The 25,011-nt window shown below is 47.4% G+C and overlaps 1 protein-coding gene across 1 annotated transcript in view; it reads right to left on the reverse strand.

The window, feature by feature from the left end:
- Window positions 1-25,011, reverse strand: part of LOC311122022 (vascular endothelial growth factor receptor 3-like) — a gene marked incomplete at both ends in the record, with an annotated part of 90,899 nt that overhangs the window by 32,322 nt on the left and 33,566 nt on the right. Inside the window, 2 exons of the mRNA XM_084196450.1 lie at window positions 1,416-1,551; window positions 24,461-24,623. Coding sequence (XP_084052576.1) covers window positions 1,416-1,551; window positions 24,461-24,623 — 299 coding nt within the window. The remainder of the gene's footprint in view (window positions 1-1,415; window positions 1,552-24,460; window positions 24,624-25,011) is intronic.

Raw genomic sequence — 25,011 nt, forward strand, 5'->3', positions numbered from 1 at the left:
CTAACCTGGAATAGACTAGACAACTGACTGGGTCTTTGAACCCTAACCTGGAATAGACTAGACAACTGACTGGGTCTTTGAACCCTAACCTGGAATAGACTAGACAACTGACTGGGTCTTTGAACCCTAACCTGGAATAGACTAGACAACTGACTGGGTCTTTGAATCCTAACCTGGAATAGACTAGACAACTGACTGGGTCTTTGAACCCTAACCTGGAATAGACTAGACAACTGACTGGGTCTTTGAACCCTAACCTGGAATAGACTAGACAACTGACTGGGTCTTTGAACCCTAACCTGGAATAGACTAGACAACTGACTGGGTCTTTGATCCCTAACCTGGAATAGACTAGACAACTGACTGGGTCTTTGAACCCTAACCTGGAATAGACTAGACAACTGACTGGGTCTTTGAACCCTAACCTGGAATAGACTAGACAACTGACTGGGTCTTTGAACCCTAACCTGGAATAGACTAGACAACTGACTGGGTCTTTGAACCCTAACCTTATTGTCCTGGCTGTCCTGGCTGTCCATGCTACTCCTTGTGTGGCTGTGTTCTGTTGGTTGAACCCGTGTCGCTCAGTTGGTAGAGCGTGGCGCTTGCAACGCCAGGGTTGTGGGTTCGTTTCGCACGGCGGGCCGGTATGAAAAATGTATGCACTCACTAAACTGTAAGTCGCTCTGGATAAGAGCGTCTGCTAAATTACAAAAAAAAAAGTTTACAAAAATAATAATGTTGATGGTTGATGAGAACACGGTCTCTGTAGAAGTTGGCGTGACTCAAACCTTTCCGCTGCCACGCCCGCCACTCCCTCACAACAGGAACTGACCTCACAGGTGTGACCCACAACAGGAAGTGTGCTGTGTGTGTGTGTGTTTATTCCCATTCCCCTCAGGAAGTGTGCTCAAGAAGAGGGTTCAACAATTTTCTGATGTGGAAATGGAACACTTGCCCTCTCTGTCACACAGTTCACTGTTTGGGACACTTCAGTAAAAATACTCCAGTTCAGGGTTAGGGACACTTATATAAAGAGTTGTTTTGCCAACTAAGGTAAGGCACTATCTTCCTGTTCTAACGCTTTACTAAATCATCAATCTATGATTGTAAATTGGTGTCACAATTCAGTTAAAAACTGCAAGCAACCAAATAAATCTGCTACTTTCTAAATCCTAATTGTAAACTTGATCAAAATGATAGACTACAATAACCTAATAACATTTGGATAACATTTGTTCTCAGGGAAATGTTGAAATATTGGTATAGGGAGAGAGACCTTCTGTCTCTCTCTCTCTGAGATACTTGATCAGAATGATAAAATAATGTAAACATGTTGTCATGATTAAACATTCAGATAACATTTGTAGTATTGTTAAATGCTGTAAACTTTTGTGCAGGGAGTGAGAACCAACCTTCTGCCTTCCGTCCACCACCTCGACTGACGTCTCGATGTTCTCCATTTTATTACCGCTGTTCTCTGAGTCCAGGTCCTGCCAGTTCAGACAGTCTGTGATGCGGTCGCTACGCCCCTTACGATCCCTCCGACTCCTACAACACAACACAGAACAGTCTTTCACCACGGCCCAAAGACAACCCTATTCCCTATATAGTGCACTACTTTTAGGGTGGATTGATTGATTGCTTGATTGCTTGCTTGATAGATTTTTAGGTAAAACAATTTATAGAGTTGAAAACTATTTAAAAGAACCAAGAAACCCCCAGAGGATGACACAGCGTTGGATGCATTCCAGTGTGGTCCTCGGTGTAGAGCACAACAGGACTGACAAATAGAACACATTTGGGAAGCACCCAATGTTCCAGTAATTTCCATGCGTTTACATTTTGGTCATTTAGCAGATAGTCTCATCCACTTACAGTTAGTGCATTCAACTAAGGTAAGACAACCACATTATCACAGTCATTGCAGGTAACTTTCCTTAATAAATCAGCTATCAGCAAACCATCCAACATATCCTTTGACCAGGGCATCCTTTTCCCTATGTAGTGCACTATGTGGTCTAAAGTAGTGTACTACATAGGGGAATAGGGTGGAATTTGAGACGCAGACCCTGTTTCAGTCATTGCCATGCATAGTGTGCTGTGGTGTGGAGTGGGCAGGGTGCTGTGGTGTGGAGTGGGCAGGGTGCTGTGGTGTGGAGTGGGCAGGGTGCTGTGGTGTGGAGTGGGCAGGGGTAGAAAACAGCAGCACATAAAATCAGACAGGCCATCTATGACACAAACATCTATGACGCACACAGGGAGTAGGGTAACATTTGGGCCTTGGTTAAAGGATATGTTGGATGGTTTGCTGATAGCTGACACGCACAGCGATACATTTTAAATACTAGTGGAGGGACTTACCTCACATTCAAAAGCGAGACGATATTTCTACAGCGTAATGATAAGTAATGAAATGTAGCATTGTATTTTACCCACAATGTGGGAAACTCACAGCAGCTCAAATGAGACATGAAATTAGAAACAGACCTTTATGAGTCCTTTGGGGGAATGCGATGCGTAATGTAATGTGTATGAAGCACAGAAAACAATCAGGTTCATTACTAATGACTGAGGGCCGTCCCTTTTTGATAGCCCGGTGTTACCTTGTGAAATATACATCGGTGTCGTGACTGTCATGTGAAATAGACATTACAGGGTTTTTATCGCTTTGGTACTATTTTCACAAGTATACAGTGCCTTGCAAAAGTATTCACCCCCCTTGGCGTTTTTCCCATTTTGTTGCATTACAACCTGTAATTTAAATTGATTTTTATTTGGATTTCATGTAATGGACATACACAAAATAGTCCAAATTGGTGAAGTGAAATGAAAAAATATAAATAACAGAAAAGTGGTGCGTGCATATATATTCACCCCCTTTGCTATGAAGCCCCTAAATAAGATCTGGTGCAACCAATTACCTTCAGAAGTCACATAATTAGTTAAATAAAGTCCACCTGTGTGCAGTCTAAGTGTCACATGATCTCAGTATATATACACCTGTTCTGAAAGGCCCCAGAGTCTGCAACACCACTAAGCAAGGGGCACCACCAAGCAAGCGGCACCATGAAGACCAAGGAGCTCTCCAAACAAGTCAGGGACAAAGTTGTGGAGAAGTACAGATCAGGGTTGGGTTATAAAAAGAATATCTGAAACTTTGACATCCCACGGAGGACCATTAAATCCATTATAAAAAAATGGAAAGAAATGGCACCACAACAAACCTGCCAAGAGAGGGCCGCCCACCAAAACTCACGGACCAGGCAAGGAGGGCATTAATCAGAGAGGCAACAAAGAGACCAAAGATAACCCTGAAGGAGCTGCAACGCTCCACAGTGGAGATTGGAGTATTGGAGTACTTTAAGCCGTACACTCCACAGAGCTGGGCTTTACGGAAGAGTAGCCAGAAAAAAGCCATTGCTTAAAGAAAAAAATAAGCAAACACGTTTGGTGTTCGCCAAAAGGCATGTGGGAGACTCACCAAACATATGGAAGAAGGTACTCTGGTACTTTTGGCCATCAAGGAAAACGCTATGTCATGCGCAAACCCAACACCTCTCATCACCCCGAGAACACCATGTTTTTTTATCGGCAGGGACTGGGAAACTGGTCAGAATTGAAGGAATGATGAATGGCGCTAAATACAGGGAAGGTCTTGAGGGAAACCTGTTTCAGTCTTCCAGAGATTTGAGACTGGGACGGAGGTTCACCTTCCAGCAGGACAATGACCCAAAGCATACTGCTAAAGCAACACTCGAGTGGTTTAAGGGGAAACATTTAAATGTCTTGGAATGGCCTAGTCAAAGCCCAGACCTCAATCCAATTGAGAATCTGTGGTATGACTTAAAGATTGCTGTACACCAGCGGAACCCATCCAACTTGAAGGAGCTGGAGCAGTTTTGCCTTGAAGAATTGGCAATAATCCCAGTGGCTAGATGTGCCAAGTTTATAGAGACATACCCCAAGAGACTTGCAGCTGTAATTGCTGCAGAAGGTGGCTCTACAAAGGGGTGAATAGTTATGCACACTCAAGTTCTCTGTTTTTTTGTCTTATTTCTTTTTTGTTTCACCCCCCAAAAATGCAATGCTCACAATACTTTTCATATATAATAATAATATAATATAATATGCCATTTAGCAGATGCTTTTATCCAAAGCGACTTACAGTCATGCGTGCATACATTTTTTGTGTATGTGTGGTCCCGGGGATCGAACCAACTATGTCAGGGTGTGCTGTAGGTGCAATGGTGGAATCAAACGCAGGACTCAGAACGATATTCCAAATACTTGTATTCCTGCCCATACATAGGCAAAAAGGACAACTTGGCCCGAAGGCGAAAATTACGCACAACGGCGAAAAGACACAGCGCACAAACAGGTGCGACAAAATGTAACCGCGCACAAACAGGTGCGATAAATACTCCAGCGCAGTGGAGAGAAGCTCAACCGAGCAATACACACTACTGACGGAAAATAATTACACACAACACTAGACAAACACAACGAGAAACTTATAGGACACTAATCACGCCAAAACAGAAACAGGTGTGGAAACAAACAGACAAAAGCAAACGAACATGAAACATACATCGGTGGCAGCTAGAATTCCGGAGACGACGAACGCCGAAACCTGCCCGAACAAGGGAGAGAGGCAGCCTCGGCCGAAACCGTGACAGTACCCCCCCCTTGACGCGCGGCTCCAGACGTGCGCCGACTCCGGCCTCGGGGACGACCAGGAGGACGCGGAGCAGGGCGCGTCGGATACCCCCGATGGAATTCCGTCAGGAGCGACGGGTCCAAAATGTCTCTCCTCGGCACCCAGCACCGCTCCTCCGGACCGTACCCCTCCCACTCCACTAGATACTGGAGACCCCCCATCCGACGTCTCGAATCCAAAATGGACCTCACGGAGTACGCCGGTACCCCCTCGATGTCCAATGGGGGCGGAGGAGTCTCCAAGATCTCATTTTCTTGGAGTGGGCCCGCTACCACCGGCCTGAGAAGGGACACATGGAACGAGGGGTTAATACACTTATACTCCACAGGTAGCTGTAATCTATAACATACCTCGTTCAACCTTCTCAGGACTTTAAACGGCCCCACAAACCGCCGACCCAGTTTCCGGCAGGGCAGGCGGAGGGGCAGGTTTCTGGTAGAGAGCCAGACTCGATCACCAGGTGCGTACACCGGTCCCTCACTGCGGTGGAGATCAGCGCTCGCCTTCTGACGTCGGAGGGCCCGCTGCAGGTGGACGTGTGCAGCGTTCCACGTCTCCTCCGAGCGCCGCGCCCACTCATCCACCGCAGGAGCCTCGATCTGGCTCTGCTGCCAGGGTGCCAGAACCGGCTGGTAACCCAACACACATTGAAATGGAGTTAGGTTAGTGGAGGAATGGCGTAGGGAATTCTGGGCCATCTCGGCCCAGGGAACGTACCTTGACCACTCCTCCGGCCGGTCCTGGCAGTATGTTCTGAGAAACCTACCCACATCCTGGTTTACGCGTTCCACCTGCCCGTTACTCTCCGGGTGGTAACCCGAGGTGAGACTCACCGAGACCCCCAACCGCTCCATAAACGCTCTCCAGACTCTGGAGGTGAATTGGGGACCCCGATCAGCCACAATGTCCTCGGGTACCCCGTAGTGCCGGAACACATGGGTAAACAGTGCCTCGGCAGTTTGTAGGGCAGTAGGAAGACCCGGCATGGGGAGCAAACGACAGGCCTTAGAGAACCGGTCCACAACGACCAGGATGGTAGTATTCCCTTGGGAGAGGGGAAGGTCTGTTATAAAGTCCACAGAGAGGTGGGACCATGGTCGTTGTGGAACGGGCAGGGGTAGCAACTTACCCCTAGGTAGATGTCTAGGCGCCTTACACTGGGCGCACACCGAGCAGGAGGAAACATAAACCCTCACATCCCTTGCCAACGTGAGCCACCAGTACTTGGCACTAAGACAGTGCACTGTCCGGCCGATACCCGGATGTCCAGAGGAGGGTGACGTGTGAGCCCAATAGATCAATCGATCCCGAACCTCGAGCGGAACGTACTTCCGACCCTCCGGGCACTGTGGTGGACTAGGGTCGGTGCGTAACGCCCGCTCGAGTTCAGCATCGACCTCCCACACTACCGGTGCCACCAGACACGACTCAGGCAGTATGGGAGTGGGCTCCACGGACCTCTCCTCCGTGTCATACCGCCGAGACAGCGCATCTGCCTTGCCATTCTGTGACCCAGGGATGTACGTGATCTTAAAAGTAAACCTGGTCAAGAACATACTCCATCTTGCCTGGCGAGGGTTCAGCCTCCTCGCCGCCCGGATGTACTCCAGGTTACGGTGGTCCGTCAAAATGAGGAAAGGGTGTTGAGCCCCCTCAAGCCAGTGCCTCCACACCTTTAGAGCCTGTACCACGGCTAACAGCTCCCTGTCCCCTACGTCATAGTTCCGCTCCGCCGGACTGAGCTTCTTAGAATAAAAAGCACAGGGGCGGAGTTTAGGTGGCGCGCCAGACCGTTGTGAAAGCACGGCTCCTAAACCGGCCTCCGACGCGTCCACCTCTACCTGGAACGGCAAAGAGGGATCCGGATGCGCCAGCACCGGGGCCGAGGTAAACAGGTCCTTCAGCCTCCCAAACGCCCTGTCCGCCTCGGCCGACCACTGCAGACGCACCGGACCCCCCTTCAACAGAGACGTGATGGGAGCTGCCACCTGTCCAAAACCCCGGATAAACCTCCTGTAGTAATTTGCAAACCCCAAAAACTGCTGCACCTCCTTCACAGTGGTTGGTGTTTGCCAATTACGCACGGCCAACACCCGGTCTACCTCCATCTTCACCCCTGACGCAGACAACTGATAACCCAAAAAGGAGACCGACTCCTGGAAAAACAGACACTTCTCTGCCTTCGCATACAGGTCGTGCTCCACCAGCCTCCGCAACACTCTACGCACCAGGGCCACATGCTCGACACGGGTAGGTGAGTACACGAGAATGTCATCAATGTACACCACGACTCCCTGTCCCTGCATGTCCCTGAAGATCTCATCCACGAATGATTGGAAAACTGACGGAGCGTTCATCAACCCGTATGGCATGACCAGATACTCGTAATGGCCCGAGGTGGTACTAAAGGCTGTTTTCCATTCATCACCCTCCCTGATGCGCACCAAGTTGTACGCGCTCCTGAGATCTAATTTCGTGAAGAAACGCGCCCCATGCAACGACTCAGTCATGGTCGCAATCAGCGGGAGTGGATAACTATACTTCACCGTAATCTGATTGAGACCACGGTAATCGATGCACGGACGCAAACCACCATCTTTTTTCTTCACAAAAAAGAAACTCGAGGACGCAGGGGAAGTGGAAGGCCGTATGTATCCTTGTCTCAGAGATTCGTCTATGTAAATCTCCATAGCTTTCTTCTCCTCCTGAGACAGAGGATACACATGGCTCCGTGGGAGCGCAGCTCCTGCCTGGAGGTCTATCGCACAATCTCCCTGCCTATGGGGTGGCAACCGCGTCGCCCTCGCCTTACTAAACGCAATAGCCAAATCCCCATACTCAGGTGGAACGTGCAATGCGGGCACCTGGTTTGGACTCTCCACCGAGGTAGCCCCTACGGAAACGCCCAAACATCTACCCACACACTGAGCAGACCACTCCATCAGAGCCCTCTCCTGCCACGAAATAGCTGGGTTATGGGTACTCAACCAGGGCATGCCCAGCACCACCGGATACGCAGGAGAGTCAATCAGGAACAGCTGAATCAACTCCTGATGATCCCCCTGCGCACACATCCTAAGTGGCGCCGTGACCTCCCTGATTAAGCCCGTACCCAACGGACGACTATCTAGGGCGTGAACGGGGAAAGGAACATCAACAGGAATGAGGGGAATCCCTAACGCTAAACAAAACTTTTTATCAATAAAATTCCCAGCCGCGCCTGAATCTACCAGCGCCTTATGCTGGGAATGAGGTGCTACCTGTGGAAAACTTACAGGCATACAAAAATGGGCAACAGTGAGCTCTGGGTGAGTGGGGCGCCTACTCACCTGGAGGGAATCCCCAGTGCGGGACCTGTCGTCATCTTCCCTAGGAGGCCATCCCCAGCACCTAGCCGCGGTGTGTCCTCCCCGACCACAGTTGGTGCAGTGGATGGACCCCCTAGCCTGCCGACTCCTCCTCTCTCTAGCGCCAGCGCCCCCGAGCTCCATAGGACACGGCTCGGAGGCGCTGGAGGGTGAAATGGACGGACCCTCCGCAGGACGTCCGCGGGTAGCCAGTAGGTTATCCAGCCTGATGGACATGTCGACCAGCTGGTCGAAAGAGAGGCTGGTGTCCCTACAAGCCAGCTCCCGACGGACGTCCTCTCGTAGGCTACATCGGTATAGATCGATGAGGGCCCGATCATTCCACCCTGCATCTGCCGCTAGAGTACGGAATTCGAGCGCAAATTCCTGGGCACTTCTCCTCCCCTGCCGGAGGAAGACCAGACGCTCCCCCGCCGCTTTCCCCTCCGGGGGATGGTCAAACACCGCCCTGAAGCGGCGGGAGAACTCGTTGTAAGTAATCGTCGTGGCGTCGATCTTCCTCCACTCCGCGTTGGCCCACTCCAACGCTTTTCCAGCCAGGCAGGAGATTAGGGCGGACACGCTCTCATGCCCTGAAGGTGCCGGGTGCACTGTGGCCAGGTATAGCTCCACCTGGAGTAGAAATCCCTGACACCCAGCCGCGGTTCCGTCGTAGGCCCTCGGGAGAGATAGTCGGACTCCTCGAGGTTCCGGCGCCGGAATGGGCGGGATGGCCGATGGTGCTGGCAGGGAGGGAGGCGGTGGAGGCGTACCCCAGCCTCGGAGGGTGGAAATCACCTCCTGCAGGGCGGTCCCCATCTGCAGGATCTGATCGTGTTGGTCCCGAACCTGGGCCTCCAGTCTCGTCTGGGCTGCTTCGGCTCCTGCTGATTCCATAGTTGGTGTGTAATTCTGTCAGGGTGTGCTGTAGGTGCAATGGTGGAATCAAACGCAGGACTCAGAACGATATTCCAAATACTTGTATTCCTGCCCATACATAGGCAAAAAGGAGAACTTGGCCCGAAGGCGAAAATTACGCACAACGGCGAAAAGACACAGCGCACAAACAGGTGCGACAAAATGTAACCGCGCACAAACAGGTGCGACAAAATGTGACCGCGCACAAACAGGTGCGATAAATACTCCAGCGCAGTGGAGAGAAGCTCAACCGAGCAATACACACTACTGACGGAAAATAATTACACACAACACTAGACAAACACAACGAGAAACTTATAGGACACTAATCACGCCAAAACAGAAACAGGTGTGGAAACAAACAGACAAAAGCAAACGAACATGAAACATACATCGGTGGCAGCTAGAATTCCGGAGACGACGAACGCCGAAACCTGCCCGAACAAGGGAGAGAGGCAGCCTCGGCCGAAACCGTGACAGTACCCCCCCCTTGAGGCGAGCGCTGATCTCCACCGCAGTGAGGGACCGGTGTACGCACCTGGTGATCGAGTCTGGCTCTCTACCAGAAACCTGCCCCTCCGCCTGCCCTGCCGGAAACTGGGTCGGCGGTTTGTGGGGCCGTTTAAAGTCCTGAGAAGGTTGAACGAGGTATGTTATAGATTACAGCTACCTGTGGAGTATAAGTGTATTAACCCCTCGTTCCATGTGTCCCTTCTCAGGCCGGTGGTAGCGGGCCCACTCCAAGAAAATGAGATCTTGGAGACTCCTCCGCCCCCATTGGACATCGAGGGGGTACCGGCGTACTTTCGGCCGAAACCGTGACACACTACCTTGGTGTTACAAGCGCCGTGCTCTACCAACTGAGCTACAGAGGACCACCCGTATCATTATCTTGTCATTTGACCATCACTTAATCCAAATGTGCTTAACTGTTAATCACTTAACCGTTTGGTAAACCGATAGAGTTTAAACTGGTTTACCTACTTTTTTTGAGAACTACAGAAATAAAATGTGTGTTTGTAAAGTATTAACATCTAAATGACATGTATGATACATGATAAACATACATAATGACTACTAGTTATTGCTAATTGATTTCACATAGTGGTAACCACAATTGGTCACCATATAAAAGGGGGGGTGTGAACACTTGCAATTTCTTTCAACATGGAGCAGGATAGACAGCAGGGAGAGGAAGAAACCAAAGAGCTGGTGGACAAGGGGCCCATCAGAGAGGTCAGAGAGGTGGACATGGCCCCTTGTCAGAGAGGTCAGAGAGGTCAGAGAGGTGGACATGGGCCCCGTCAGAGAGGTCATAGAGGTCAGAGAGGTGGACAAGGGCCCATCAGAGAGGTCATAGAGGTCAGAGAGGTGGACATGGGCCCCGTCAGAGAGGTCAGAGAGGTGGACATGGGCCCCATCAGAGAGGTCAGAGAGGAGGGCATGGGCCCCATCAGAGAGGTCAGAGAGGAGGGCATGGGCCCCATCAGAGAGGTCAGAGAGGTTAGAGAGGTGGACATGTGCCCCGTCAGAGATGTCAGAGAGGTCAGAGAGGTGGACATGGGCCCCATCAGAGAGGTCAGAGAGGTCAGAGAGGTGGACTTGGGCCCCATCAGAGAGGTCAGAGAGGTCAGAGAGGAGGGCATGGGGCCGTTAGAGAGGAGGACATGGGCCCCGTCAGAGAGGTCAGAGAGGAGGGCATGGGCCCCATCAGAGAGGTCAGAGAGGTCAGAGAGGTGGACATGGGCCCCATCAGAGAGGTCAGAGAGGTCAGAGAGGTGGACATGGGCCCCATCAGAGAGGTCAGAGAGGTCAGAGAGGAGGGCATGGGGCCGTTAGAGAGGAGGACATGGGCCCCGTCAGAGAGGTCAGAGAGGTCAGAGAGGAGGGCATGGGCCCCATCAAAGAGGTCAAAGAGGTGGGCATGGGCCCCATCAGAGAGGTCAAAGAGGTGGGCATCAGAGAGAGGGAGGCAGACGGCAGGGAACTGTTGTGTCTAATGAAGTCCGGGTCAACGTTGTTGACCATGTGGTAAACAGAGGCCTTACCATGGCAGAGGCTGACAGATTAGTTCACCCCAATCTGAAATGATCAACTGTCAATTATTTCATGAGAAAAACAATAATTCTGCAGGATATGCACTATGGCTTACCATTACATTTACAGTAAATTGCATTTGTGACCTGTTTCAGGAAGCTAGGCGTATGTCACTACTTCACAGGAGAGGCATTTTAACGTTTTTCTTAAATTATTTTTTATCAAAATGCGTTTTATGGCAGAAATGGCTTCTGGAACATGTGAACTTTCATGTGCCTTAATAACAAACTTGTATGCCATCTGTAAATCCGAATACAATTGTTAAATTACGAGCCTAGTTGGTTTAGCCACGAAAAAATACAGGAACCCTTCCGCTAGCCATGATTGGCTGAGATAATTTATGCCGAGAGATTAGTTCAAATTGGTCTGCCATGTAGCATGCTTCTTTCTATAACATTAGCTTTTTTTTATATCTCATGAAGAACTGAAAGCAGTTGTGATGGACTACTTTCTGGAGTGCAATGCTGACTCTCTCTGATTCTGAAAATGAATCAGACAATGAGGAAATCCCTGATTTAGGTAAAAACATTTTCATTGAACCAGACATTGTAGAGTCTTCTGATGACAGTGGGGGGGAGGGGAAGAAACGGTGTATTTGTCACAGAAGAAGTTGACCGAGTTTTTAAATCAGTAGAATGCCTGGTGGAAGCAGAGAAATGATTGCCAAATGCGGAGAGAGTCCAAAAGAGAACACAGAAGGGTGTTGTAAAAAACACCTGTCTCCGGATTACATCTTCAAACTAAGGACAACCATGGCATCTGTGACAGAGAGGGAGAAGCGTCCATCCATGATGTATACTGGTAAGAGAGTCTAGCTAGCTACATTTTCAAATATTACACATTTCTAATTTTGTCAGAAAGTCGTTTTAAATTTTAAGTTAAAGTGTACTGTTAGCTAGCTAGCTAACGTTAGCTGGCTGGCTCGCTAGCTAAAGTTACGTGTATGATCTGTGTAGTAATTTTTTTTGTATCGCAGAAAGCCTTTTGCATTGCTAGTTATAGCCTAATGTTAGCTAGCTAGCTAACATTGAAGCTAGTTGGTTAGCTTTAGCTACCTGCAGATTCATGCATGGTAGTATTGCCGCGTTCAAACCAACTCTGAAAAATACGAGGTCAAATCATGACATCAGTGATCTTCAGGTCGGAAAGTCGGAGCTCTAGAAAGAGGCCCGAGTTCCCGAGTTGGAATTCCGAGTTGGATGGGCGGTTCAAATCGATTTTTCCCAGTCGGAGGTCTTTTGTTTCTCAAAGTTATCAGTTGTTTTGAACGCACTGAAGACGGAAGTCGAAGATTTCCGAGTTCCCAGTTTTGAACGCGGCCTTATAGTTGGGATTATGGTTAATTGTTCACTGTCTTAACAAAAGACTCCACTATGCAAGTCACCATTTCACTGTACCGTTTACACCTTCTGTATCCTGTGCATGTGACAAATAAACTTTGATTTGATTTGATATATTTGTGTGTGTTTACCAGAGACAGTAATGTGAAGAACAACATGACCTGCACCAATCAGATTAGGATATAGGCCAAGGACTAGTCTTGAAATCTTTGGTTGTTTACTACAACTGTGAGTCCTTAAAGAGATGAGTGGGGCTATGGCTTAAGAGGGTGTGAACGATGCTGAATGGAGGTAGACAAAGAAGAGCTCTCCAGTAGCTACCAAAACATTCACGGGCCATTTTCTCAAAAGTGGGGTTTCAAGTTTATCAACTTTCAAAGCAGAATTACTTTCCCATTGTTCCTCAACTGTAGTGTATGATATACCAATTTCTAGTTCTGAGTCAATACTTTTATCCAATGTAAAAAAAAAAAAAAAAAAAAATAGGACCGAATCCAGGTGGTGGGTCACATATTGTAATGCATGTGATTTCACAAAACATGTTACAGTATTCGTACAGTATGATCTATTGACGGTATACTCTGTTCTAGCCTCAGAATTGACAGAAGACCCCATGGTGTTGGCCCGTGGTCGTGTGCTGACCGACCAGCAGGAGCGGGCCGTGGTGGAAATGGTGAGGGCCAGGAATGACATACGGCTGTCTGAAATAAAGCAGGCCGTTGAGGAGAACGATGACACCTTGGCCAATGTGCATCCATCAGCCTACCAACAATCACCTGCCTTTTGAAGAGACACTAGGTATCTATGAAACACATTGACCTGGTGCCGATCACTGCACCTGTACACAGCCCATCTGAAATTAGCCCGCCCAACTACCTCATCCCTATATTGTTATTTATTTTGCTCATTTGTACCCCAGTATCTCTATTTGCACATCATCTCTTGCACATCTATCACTCCAGTGTTAATACTAATTGTAATTATTTTGCACTATAGCCTATTTTATTGCCTACCTCCATAACTTGCTAAATTTGCACACTGTATATTATATGTATTTCTGTTGTATTTTTGACTTTGTTTTGTTTTACCCCATATGTAACTCTGTGTTTGTTTTTATCGCACTGCTATGCTTTATCTTGGCCAGGTCGCAGTTGTAAATGAGAACTTGTTCTCAACTGGTTTACCTGGTTAAATAAAGGTGAAATAAAATAAAATAAAAGTGCCTTCTGAGAGAAACAACAACCGGGTGAAACAACTGCGGGCCGAGTATGTTCAGGTGCAGCACTATACACTGTATTACTGTTACTATTAATGCACATGCTACTTCACAATATCATAATGGAACTATACTGTAGAAATAACTAACCAAAATATATATTTAAAGGGTGGTGGTGCTTGATGCTGCTGTGAACCATCACATGTATATCCTTGTTGATAAATCGGCCAAAACTCGGCGCCGTGGGCGGAACCTCATCGGCCAACGGGTGACCGTCCATGTGCCTGGACAACGTGGGGGAAACATCTCCATGTGCAGCAGCTATCTCTGTAGATGGTGTGGTAGGAAGCAGGCCATTACTTGGATCCTACCACGCTACACACCTCATTGTGTTTCTCAATGACATTGAGAAGGCCTGTCAAGGTGAAGAGGTCACCTATGTCATTGTGTGGAACAATGTCAGCTTCCACCATGCAGAGGTTGGTTAAGGCATCCCCGATTCGTGACCCCACACCCCCCCCATATTTTTTTCACCATGGAGGTGGAAGGTGTACGATCGCCATCCCCATGAGCATGCCTTCTGGCCATGGATGAGACATGCGACGACATCAATGCAGACCAATGTCAAGCTTGGATTTGCCCAAAGGTTTTTCCCACGGTGATGGACGTTCACTGTGATGTGTGCTAAACGTTATGTTTTATTTTCATTCATTTATTTGTTTAATTTAATTTCTTACATTTGATTCCAGACAGTACACCTATGTTGCAATTATATCTGAAAAATAACATGTTTTTGTTGATGAACGATTGTAGAGGATATCTTCAGTGATCACACCTTTGATTACACGTTGGATAGATATTACGGAAATTATAAAATCGAGCACACAGCCATGGAATCTCCATAGACAAACATTGGCAGTAGAATGGCCTTACTGAAGAGCTCAGTGACTTTCAACGTGGCACCGTCATAGGATGGCACCTTTCCAACAGCAACGAGCTGTTATTATGAAGTGGAAACGTCTAGGAGCAACAATGGCTCAGCCGTGAAGTGGTAGGCCACACAAGCTCACAGAATGAGACCGCTGAGTGCTGTAGCGCGTAAAAATCGTCTGTCCTCGGTTGCAACACTCACTACTGAGTTCCAAACTGCCTCTGGAAGCAACGTCAGCACAATAACTGTTCGTCGGGAGCTTCATGAAATGGGTTTCCATGGCCGAGCAGCCGCACACAAGCCTAAAATCACCATGGACAATGCCAAGCGTCGGCTGGAGTGGTGTAAAGCTCGCCGCCATTGGACTCTGGAGCAGTGGAAACGTGTTCTCTGGAGTGATGAATCACGCTTCACCATCTGGCAGTCCGACGGACAAATCTGGGTTTGGCGGATGCCAGGAGAATGCTACCTGCCTCAATGCATAGTGCCAACTGTAAAGTTTGGTGGAGGAGGAATAATGGTCTGGGGCTGTTTCTCATGGTTCGGGCTAGGCCCCTTAGTTCTAGTGAAGGGAAATCTTAACGCTACAGCATACAAGGACATTCTAGACGATTCTGTGCTTCCAACTTTGTGTAAACAGCTTGGGGAAGGTCCTTTCCTGTTTCAGCATGACAATGCAACCGTGCAAAAAGAGAGGTCCATACAGAAATGGTTTGTCAAGTTCGGTGTGGAAGAACTTGACTGGCCTGCACAGAGCCCTGACCTCAACACTATTGAACACCTTTGGGATGAATTGGAACGCCGACTGCAAGCCGAGCCTAATCGCCCAACATCAGTGCCCGACCTCACTAATGCTCTTGTGGCTGAATGGAAGCAAGTCCCCACAGCAATGTTCCAACATCTAGTGGAAAGCCTTCCCAGAAGAGTGGAGGCTGTTATAGCAGCAAAGGGGGGACCAACTCCAGAATAATGCCCATGATTTTGGAATGAGAAGTTCGACAAGCAGGTGTCCACATACTTCTGGTCATGTAGTGTATCTTGCATTGTTTGCTATTGGATTAACTGGTAGTTAAAATGACTAAATTGAAAATACATTATTATGTTGTGTTTTAGTGATTAAACCAACGTTCTCATTACATTTCACAATAAACTTATATTGTGAATCAATGGTTGTGTGATGAGAGATGTTTACAATCCAAATGAATGCACAATGACAGGTTTTGAATGAAAGACTGGATGCATTACTAGTTTGGAGTTTTGTACTAAGAGTTGTGAAAATGAAAAACATACAGTACCAGTCAAAAGTTTGGACACACCTACTCATTCAAGGTATTTTCTTTATTTTTACTATTTTCTACATTGTAGAATAATAGTGAAGACATCAAAACTATGAAATAACACATATGGAATCATGTAGTAACCAGAAAAGTGTTGAACAAATAGCCACCCTTTGCCTTGATGACATATTTGCACACTCTTGGCATTCTCTCAACCAGCTTCATGAGATAGTCACCTGGAATGCATTTCAATTAACAGGTGTGCTTTCTTAAAAGTTAATTTGTGGAATTTCTTTCCTTCTTAATGCGTTTGAGCCAATCATTTGTGTTGTGACAAGGTAGGGGTGGTATACAGAAGATAGCCCTATTTGGTAAAAGACCAAGTCCATATTATGGCAAGAACAGCTCAAATAAGCAAAGAGAAACAACAGTCAAACATTACTTTAAGACATGAACATTTCAAGAACTTTGAAAGTGCAGTCGCAAAAACCATCAAGCGCTATGATGAAACTGGCTCTCATGAGGACCGCCACAGGAAAGGAAGACCCAGAGTTACCTCTGCTGCAGAGGATAAGTTCATTAGAGTTACCAGCCTCAGAAATTGTAGCCCAAATAAATGCTTCACAAGTCAAAAAGGCCAAAAATATCATCAAGGACATGAACCACCAGAGCCACTCCCTGTTCACCCCTCTATCATCCAGAAGGCGGGGTCAGTACAGGTGCATCAAAGCTGGGACTGAGAGACTGAAAAACAGCTTCTATCTCAAGGCCATCAGACTGTTAAATAGCCATCACTAGCACATTAGAGGCTGCTGCTGCCTATTGAAATCACTGGCCACTTTAAGAAATGGAACACTAGTCACTTTAATAATGTTTAAATATATTGCACTACTCATCTCATATGTATATACTGTATTCTATTCTATAATATTTTACTGTATATTTACATAGTCCATGCCGCTCTGTCATTGCTTGTCCATATATGTATATATTCTTAAATTCCATTCCTTACTAGATTTGATCAACTCATCCTTGACCGCTGGCAATGTCCCTTCCGTCTTCAAGAGAGCGAGAGTTGCACCCCTTCTCAAAAAACCAACACTAGATCCCTCTGATGTCAACAACTACAGACCAGTATCCCTTCTTTCTTTTCTCTCCAAAATTATTGAGGGTGCCGTCTTTAGCCAATTCTCTTGCTATCTCTCTCAGAATGACCTTCTTGATCCAAACCAGTCAGGTTTCAAGACTGGTCATTCAACTGAGACTGCTCTTCTCTGTGTCACGGAGGCTCTCCGCACTGCTAAAGCTAACTCTCTCTCCTCTGCTCTTGTCCTTCTAGACCTGTCTGCTGCCTTTGATACTGTGAACCATCAGATCCTCCTCTCCACCCTCTCCGAGCTGGGCATCTCCGGCGCGGCTCACTCTTGGATTGCGTCCTACCTGACCGGTCGCTCCTACCAAGTGGCGTGGCGAGAAGCCGTCTCCGCACCACGTGCTCTCACCACTGGTGTCCCCCAGGGCTCAGTTCTAGGCCCTCTCCTATTCTCGCTATACACCAAATTACTTGGCTCTGTCATATCCTCACATGGCCTCTCCTATCATTGCTACGCAGACGACACACAACTAATCTTCTCCTTTCCCCCTTCTGATAACCAGGTGGCGAATCGCATCTCTGCATGTCTGGCAGACATATCAGTATGGATGACGGATCACCACCTCAAGCTGAACCTCGGCAAGACGGAGCTGCTCTTCCTCCCGGGGAAGGACTGCCCGTTCCATGATCTCGCCATCACGGTTGACAACTCCGTTGTGTCCTCCTCCCAGAGTGCGAAGAGCCTTGGCGTGACCCTAGACAACACCCTGTCGTTCTCCGCTAACATCAAGGCGGTGACCCGATCCTGTAGATTCATGCTCTACAACATTCGGAGAGTACGACCCTGCCTTACACAGGAAGTGGCACAGGTCCTAATCCAGGCACTTGTCATCTCCCGTCTGGATTACTGCAACTCGCTGTTGGCTGGGCTCCCTGCCTGTGCCATTAAACCCCTAAAACTCATCCAGAATGCCGCAGCCCGTCTGGTGTTCAACCTTCCCAAGTTCTCTCACATCACCCCGCTCCTCCGCACACTCCACTGGCTTCCAGTTGAAGCTCGCATCTGCTACAAGACCATGGTGCTTGCCTACGGAGCTGTGAGGGGAACGGAACCTCCGTACCTTCAGGCTCTGATCAGTCCCTACACCCAAACGAGGGCATTGCGTTCATCCACCTCTGGCCTGCTGGCTCACCTACCTCTGCGGAAGCACAGTTCCCGCTCAGCCCAGTCAAAACTGTTCGCTGCTCTGGCACCCCAATGGTGGAACAAGCTCCCTCACGACGCCAGGACAGCGGAGTCACTCACCACCTTCCGGAGACATTTGAAACCCCACCTCTTTAAGGAATACCTGGAATAGGATAAAGTAATCCTTCTACCCCCCCCCTTACCCCAACCCCCCCCCCAAAAAAAAAAATATATTCTACCAAGAAGGAGAGTGATGGAGTGCTGCATCAGATGACTTGGCCTCCATAAAACCGCCCGACCTCAACACAATTGAGATGGTTTGGGATGAGTCGGACCGCAGAGTGAAGGAAAAGCAGCCAACAAGTGCTCAGCATATGTGGGAACTCCTTCAAGACTGTTGGAAAAGCATTCCTTCCGGAGACATTTGAAACCCCACCTCTTTAAGGAATACCTGGGATAGGATAAAGTAATCCTTCTACCCCCCCCCCTTAACCCCCCCCCAAAAACAACAACATTGTAAAGTGGTTATCCCACTGGCTATAAGGTGAATGCACCAATTTGTAAGTCGCTCTGGATAAGAGCGTCTGCTAAATGACGTAAATTTAAACATGTAAATGTAAAATGTAAATTTGTGTGTATTGGGTATATGTTGTGAAATTGTTAGATATTACTTGTTAGATATTACTGCACTGTCGGAGCTAGAAGCACAAGCATTTCACTACACCTGCAATAACATCTAAACACGTGTATGTGACAAATAAAATGTGATTTGATGTCTACCAACACTGATTTGTCTAGCATTGTAACGATAGATTTGTCTGGTTCCCACCGTAAAGCATGGAGGAGGAGGTGTTATGGTGTGGGGATGCTTTGCTGTCTGTGATTTATTTAGAATTCAAGGCACACTTAACCAGCATGGCTACCACAGCATTCTGCAGCGATACGCCATCCTATCTGGTTTGGGCTTAGTGGGACTATCATTTGTTTTTCAACAGGACAATGACCCAACACACCTCCAGGCTGTGTAAGGGCTATTTGGCCAAGAAGGAGAGTGATGGAGTGCTGCATCAGATGACCTGGCCTCCACAATCCCCCGACCTCAACGCAATTGAGATGGTTTGGGATGAGTCGGACGGCTGAGTGAAGGAAAAGCAGCCAACAAGTGCTCAGCATATGTGGGAACTCCTTCAAGACTGTTGGAATAGCATTCCAGGTGAAGCTGGTTGAGAGAATGCCAAGAGTGTGCAAAGCTGTCATCAAGGCAAAGGGTGGCTATTTGAAGAATCTCAAATATAAAATATATTTTGATTCGTTTAACACTTTTTTGTTACTACATGATTCAATATGTGTTATTTCATAATTTTGATGTCTTCACTACTATTCTACAATGTAAATTTTTGTTAAAAATAAAGAAAAACTCATGAATGAGTAGGTGTGTCCAAACTTTTGACTGGTAGTGTACTTATGAAAATACACTGCTAAAAAAAATAGGGGGGAACACTAAAATAACACATCCTAGATCTGAATGAATGAAATAATCTTATTAAATACTTCTTTCTTTACATAGTTGAATGTGCTGACAACAAAATCACACACAAATTATCAATGGAAATCTAATTTATCAACCCATGGAGGTCTGGATTTGGAGTCACCCTCAAAATTAAAGTGGAAAACCACACTACAGGCTGATCCAACTTTGATGTAATGTCCTTAAAACAAGTCAAAATGAGGCTCAGTAGTGTGTGTGGCCTCCACGTGCCTGTATGACCTCCCTACAACGCCTGGGCATGCTCCTGATGAGGTGGCGGATGGTCTCCTGAGGGATCTCCTCCCAGACCTGGACTAAAGCATCCGCCAACTCCTGGACAGTCTGTGGTGCAACGTGGCGTTGGTGGATGGAGCGAGACATGATGTCCCAGATGTGCTCAATTGATTCAGGTCTGGGGAACGGGCGGGCCAGTCCATAGCATCAATGCCTTCCTCTTGCAGGAACTGCTGACATACTCCAGCCACATGAGGTCTAGCATTGTCTTGCATTAGGAGGAACCCAGGGCCAACCGCACCAGCATATGGTCTCACAAGGGGTCTGAGGATCTCATCTCGGTACCTAATGGCAGTCAGGCTAACTCTGGCGAGCACATGGAGGGCTGTGCGGCCTCCCAAAGAAATGCCACCCCACACCATGACTGACCCACCGCCAAACCGGTCATGCTGGAGGATGTTGCAGGCAGCAGAACGTTCTCCACGGCGTCTCCAGACTCTGTCACATCTGTCACGTGCTCAGTGTGAACCTGCTTTCATCTGTGAAGAGCACAGGGCGCCAGTGGGGAATTTGCCAATCTTGGTGTTCTCTGGCAAATGCCAAACGTCCTGCACGGTGTTGGGCTGTAAGCACAACCCCCACCTGTGGACGTCGGGCCCTCATACCACCCTCATGAAGTCTGTTTCTGACCGTTTGAGCAGACACATGCACATTTGTGGCCTGCTGGAGGTAATTTTGCAGGGCTCTGGCAGTGCTCCTCCTGCTCCACCTTGCACAAAGGCGGAGGTAGCAGTCCTGCTGCTGGGTTGTTGCCCTCCTACGGCCTCCTCCACGTCTCCTGATGTACTGGCCTGTCTCCTGGTAGTGCCTCCATGCTCTGGACACTACGCCTGACAGACACAGCAAACCTTCTTGCCACAGCTCGCATTGATGTGCCATCCTGGATGAGCTGCACTACCTGAGCCACTTGTGTGGGTTGTAGACTCCGTCTCATGCTACCACTAGAGTGAAAGCACTGCCAGCATTCAAAAGTGACCAAAACATCAGCCAGGAAGCATAGGAACTGAGAAGTGGTCTGTGGTCACCACCTGCAAAACCAGTCCTTTATTGGGGGTGTCTTGCTAATTGCCTATAATTTCCACCTGTTGTCTATTCCATTTGCACAACAGCATGTGACATTTATTGTCAATCAGTGTTGCTTCCTAAGTGGACAGATTGATTTCACAGAAGTGTGATTGACTTGGAGTTACATTGTGTTGTTTAAGTGTTCCCTTTTTTGAGCAATGTAGTACCAATAAAATAAAAAATATTAAATGACGCACACGCACGCACGCACGCACGCACGCACGCACACACACACACACACACGCACGCACGCACGCGCACGCGCGCGCACACGCACACGCACACGCACACGCACACGCACACGCACACACACACACACACACACACACACACACACACAGGGTCAGTGAAGTTGTGTGTGTCAGGATGTACGATTGATGACTGCCTGATGAGGGTGTGCTCTGAGATGCCATGTTTTCCTCTCTCCTCTCCATCCCCCCTGCTCCTCTCTCCTCTCCAATCCCCCCTGCTCCTCTCTCTTCTCCAATCCCCCCCTGCTCCTCTCTCTTCTCCAATCCCCCCTGCTTATCTCTCTTCTCCATCCCCCCTGCTCCTCTCTCTTCTCCATCCCCCCTGCTCCTCTCTCTTCTCCATCCCCCCTGCTCCTCTCTCTTCTCCATCCCCCTGCTCCTCTCTCTTCTCCATCCCCCCTGCTCCTCTCTCCTCTCCATCCCCCCTGCTCCTCTCTCCTCTCCATCCCCCCTGCTCCTCTCTCCTCTCCATCCCCCCTGCTCCTCTCTCCTCTCCATCCCCCTGCTCCTCTCTCTTCTCCATCCCCCCTGCTCCTCTCTCCTCTCCATCCCCCCTGCTCCTCTCTCCTCTCCATCCCCCCTGCTCCTCTCTCTTCTCCATCCCCCCTGCTCCTCTCTCCTCTCCATCCCCCCTGCTCCTCTCTCTTCTCCATCCCCCCTGCTCCTCTCTCCTCTCCATCCCCCCTGCTCCTCTCTCCTCTAACCAGTGTAAACAGACCACACTGATGAAGGGTAATTAGCAGCAGACTGGCTGATGTTACCACTGTTCTACTGGCTGATGTTACTACTGTTCTACTATCTACACTCCATGTTCCTCATCCCCTGTATTTCCACCATCTCCTTCTCCTCTCCTTCTCCTCTCCACTCCTTCTCCTCTACTCTATAACCTCATCTCTTCTCCTTTATTTTGATACATTGATCTTTATGGTATTTTGTCATGTTTGCCCATCCCTGTCTGACACTGTGTTTGTATACATGTGTGAGCGACTGTCTCACCCCCTCACACATTTGCAGCCTGATCTCCCTGTATACTAAGAAATAAAAAACTGTTTTATACGCAACTGCTGAACTGTCTAGAACTACAAAACTATACAACTACAAAACGATCTAGAACTACAAAACAGTCTAGAACTACAAAACAGTCTAGAACTACAAAACTACCAGTGGTGGAAAAAGTACCCAATTATTTTGTCATTCTTGAGTAAAAGTATCGATACCTTAATAGAAAGTTACTCAAGTAAAAGTGAAAGTCACCCAGTAAAATACTATTTGAGTAAAAGTCTAAAAGTATGTGGTTTTAAATATACTTAAGTATCAAAAGTAAATGTAATTGCTCAAATATACTTAAGTATCAAAAATAAAAGTATAATCATTTCAAATTCCTTATATTAAGCAAAGCAGACGGCACCATTTTCTTGTTTAAAAAATTGACGGATAGTCAGGAGCACACTCCAACACTCAGACATTATTTACAAAAGATGCATTCAGCCCTCTGATTACAATGAAGAGCAAGACGTGCCACTCTGTTTTGGGCCAGCTGCAGCTTAACTAGGTTCTTCTTTGCAGCACTGGATCACACGACTGGACAATAATCAAGATAAGACAAAACTAGAGCCTGCAGGACTTGCTTTGTGGAGTGTGGTGTCAAAAAAGCAGAGCATCTCTTTATTACGGACAGACCTCTCCCCATCTTTACAACCATTGAATCTATATAATAATAAATAATATAATATAAAACAATATAATAATATATGTTTTGACCATGATAGTTTACAATCTAAGGTAACGCCAAGTAATTTTGTCTCCTCAACTTGTTCAACAGCCACACCATTCATTACCAGATTCAGCTGAGGTCTAGAACTTATGGAATGATTTGTACCAAATACAATGCTCTTAGTTTTAGAGATGTTCAGGACCAGTTTATTAGTGGCCACCCATTCCAAAACAGACTGCAACTCTTTGTTAAGGGTTTCAGTGACTTCATTAGCTGTGGTTGCTGATGCGTATATGGTTGAATCATCAGCATACATGGACACACATGCTTTGTTTAATGCCAGTGGCAGGTCATTGGTAAAAATAGAAAAGAGTAGAGGGCCTAGAGAGCTGCCCTGTGGTACACCACACTTTACATGTTTGACATTAGAGAAGCTTCCATTAAAGAAAACCCCTTGAGTTCTATTAGATAGATAGCGCTGAATCCACGATATAGCAGAGGTTGAAAAGCCATAACACATGTTTTTTCAACAACAGGTTATGGTCAATAATATCAAAGGCTGCACTGAAATCTATCAGTACAGCTCCTACAATCTTCTTATTATCAATTTCTTTCAACCAATCATCAGTCATTTTTGTCAGTGCAGTACATGTTGAGTGCCCTTCCCTATAAGCATGCTGAAAGTCTGTTGTTAATTTGTTTACAGAGAAATAGCGTTGTATTTGGTCAAACACCATTTTTTCCAACAGTTTGCTCAGAGCTGGCAGCAAGCTGCTAGGTCTGCTGGTAGAACCAGTAAAGGCTGCTTTACCATTCTTGGGTAGCGGAATCACTTTGGCTTCCCTCCAGGCCTGAGGACAAAGACTTTCCTCTAGACTCAGATTAAAGATATGACAGATAGGAGTGGCTATAGAGTCAGCTACCATCCTCAGTAGCTTTCCATCTGAGTTGTCAATGCCAGGAGGTTTGTCATTATTGACTGATAACAATAATTTTTCCACCTCACACACTTTACAAAATTCAAACTTGCAATGCTTTTCTTTCATTGTTTTTCTATACATGAGTACATTGGCTCACTGTTCATTGGTGGCATTTCCTGCCTAAGTTTGCCCACTTTGCCAATGAAGTAATCATTAAAATAATTGGCAACATCAAATGGTTTTGTGATGAATAAGCCATCTGATTCGATGAAAGATGGAGTTGAATTTGTCTTACTGCCCATAATTTCATTTAAAGTACTCAAGTTTTTTTCCATCATTCTTTAGATCATTGATCTTGGCTTCATAATACAGTTTATTCTTCTTTTTGTTGAGTTTAGTCACATAGTTTCTCAATTTGCAGTAAATCAGCCAGTCAGATGTGCAGCCAGACTTATTAGCCACTCCTGTGGGTGTGGGTGTGTCTTACAGGTGTGGGTGTGTCTTACAGGTGTGGGTGTGTCTTACAGGTGTGGGTGTGTCTTACAGGTGTGTGTTTGTCTTACAGGCGTCGGGTGCTGTTGAGGCCACAGGGACTCCATGCCCTCCATTGCCAGGTGATGTTGGGGGCGGGGCGTCCGTACCCTGTACAGGTGAGGGTCTGTCTGCTGCCATGGCGATATGGGTTGGAGGGTGTTGCTATTTCCTTCTCATGGATCTGAGGGGGAACTGGGGGGGGGGGGGGAGAGAAGGGAGGAGGAGGAGGGGAGAACGACAGGGAAGACTCTAATCAGACCTTGGTCAAATACATACATCTAATATTTACAAATACGTGATTTAGCTTGAAGCTTGAACTTTTTGGGAATATTCCATTGGTTTTATTGAACCTGGCAAAATAAATCATGCTCAGTACAACTACACCGCTGAGAGTGTCTTCAACTACACGCTGAGAGTGTGTTCAACTACACCGCTGAGAGTGTGTTCAACTACACGCTGAGAGTGTATGTGTTCAACTACACTGCTGAGAGTGTGTTCAACTACACCGCTGAGAGTGTATGTGTGTTCAACTACACTGCTGAGAGTGTGTTCAACTACACCGCTGAGAGTGTATGTGTGT

The sequence above is a fragment of the Coregonus lavaretus genome (assembly GCF_964263955.1).
Source record: "Coregonus lavaretus genome assembly, contig: HAP1_SCAFFOLD_1635, whole genome shotgun sequence".
Lineage (NCBI taxonomy): Eukaryota > Metazoa > Chordata > Actinopteri > Salmoniformes > Salmonidae > Coregonus > Coregonus lavaretus.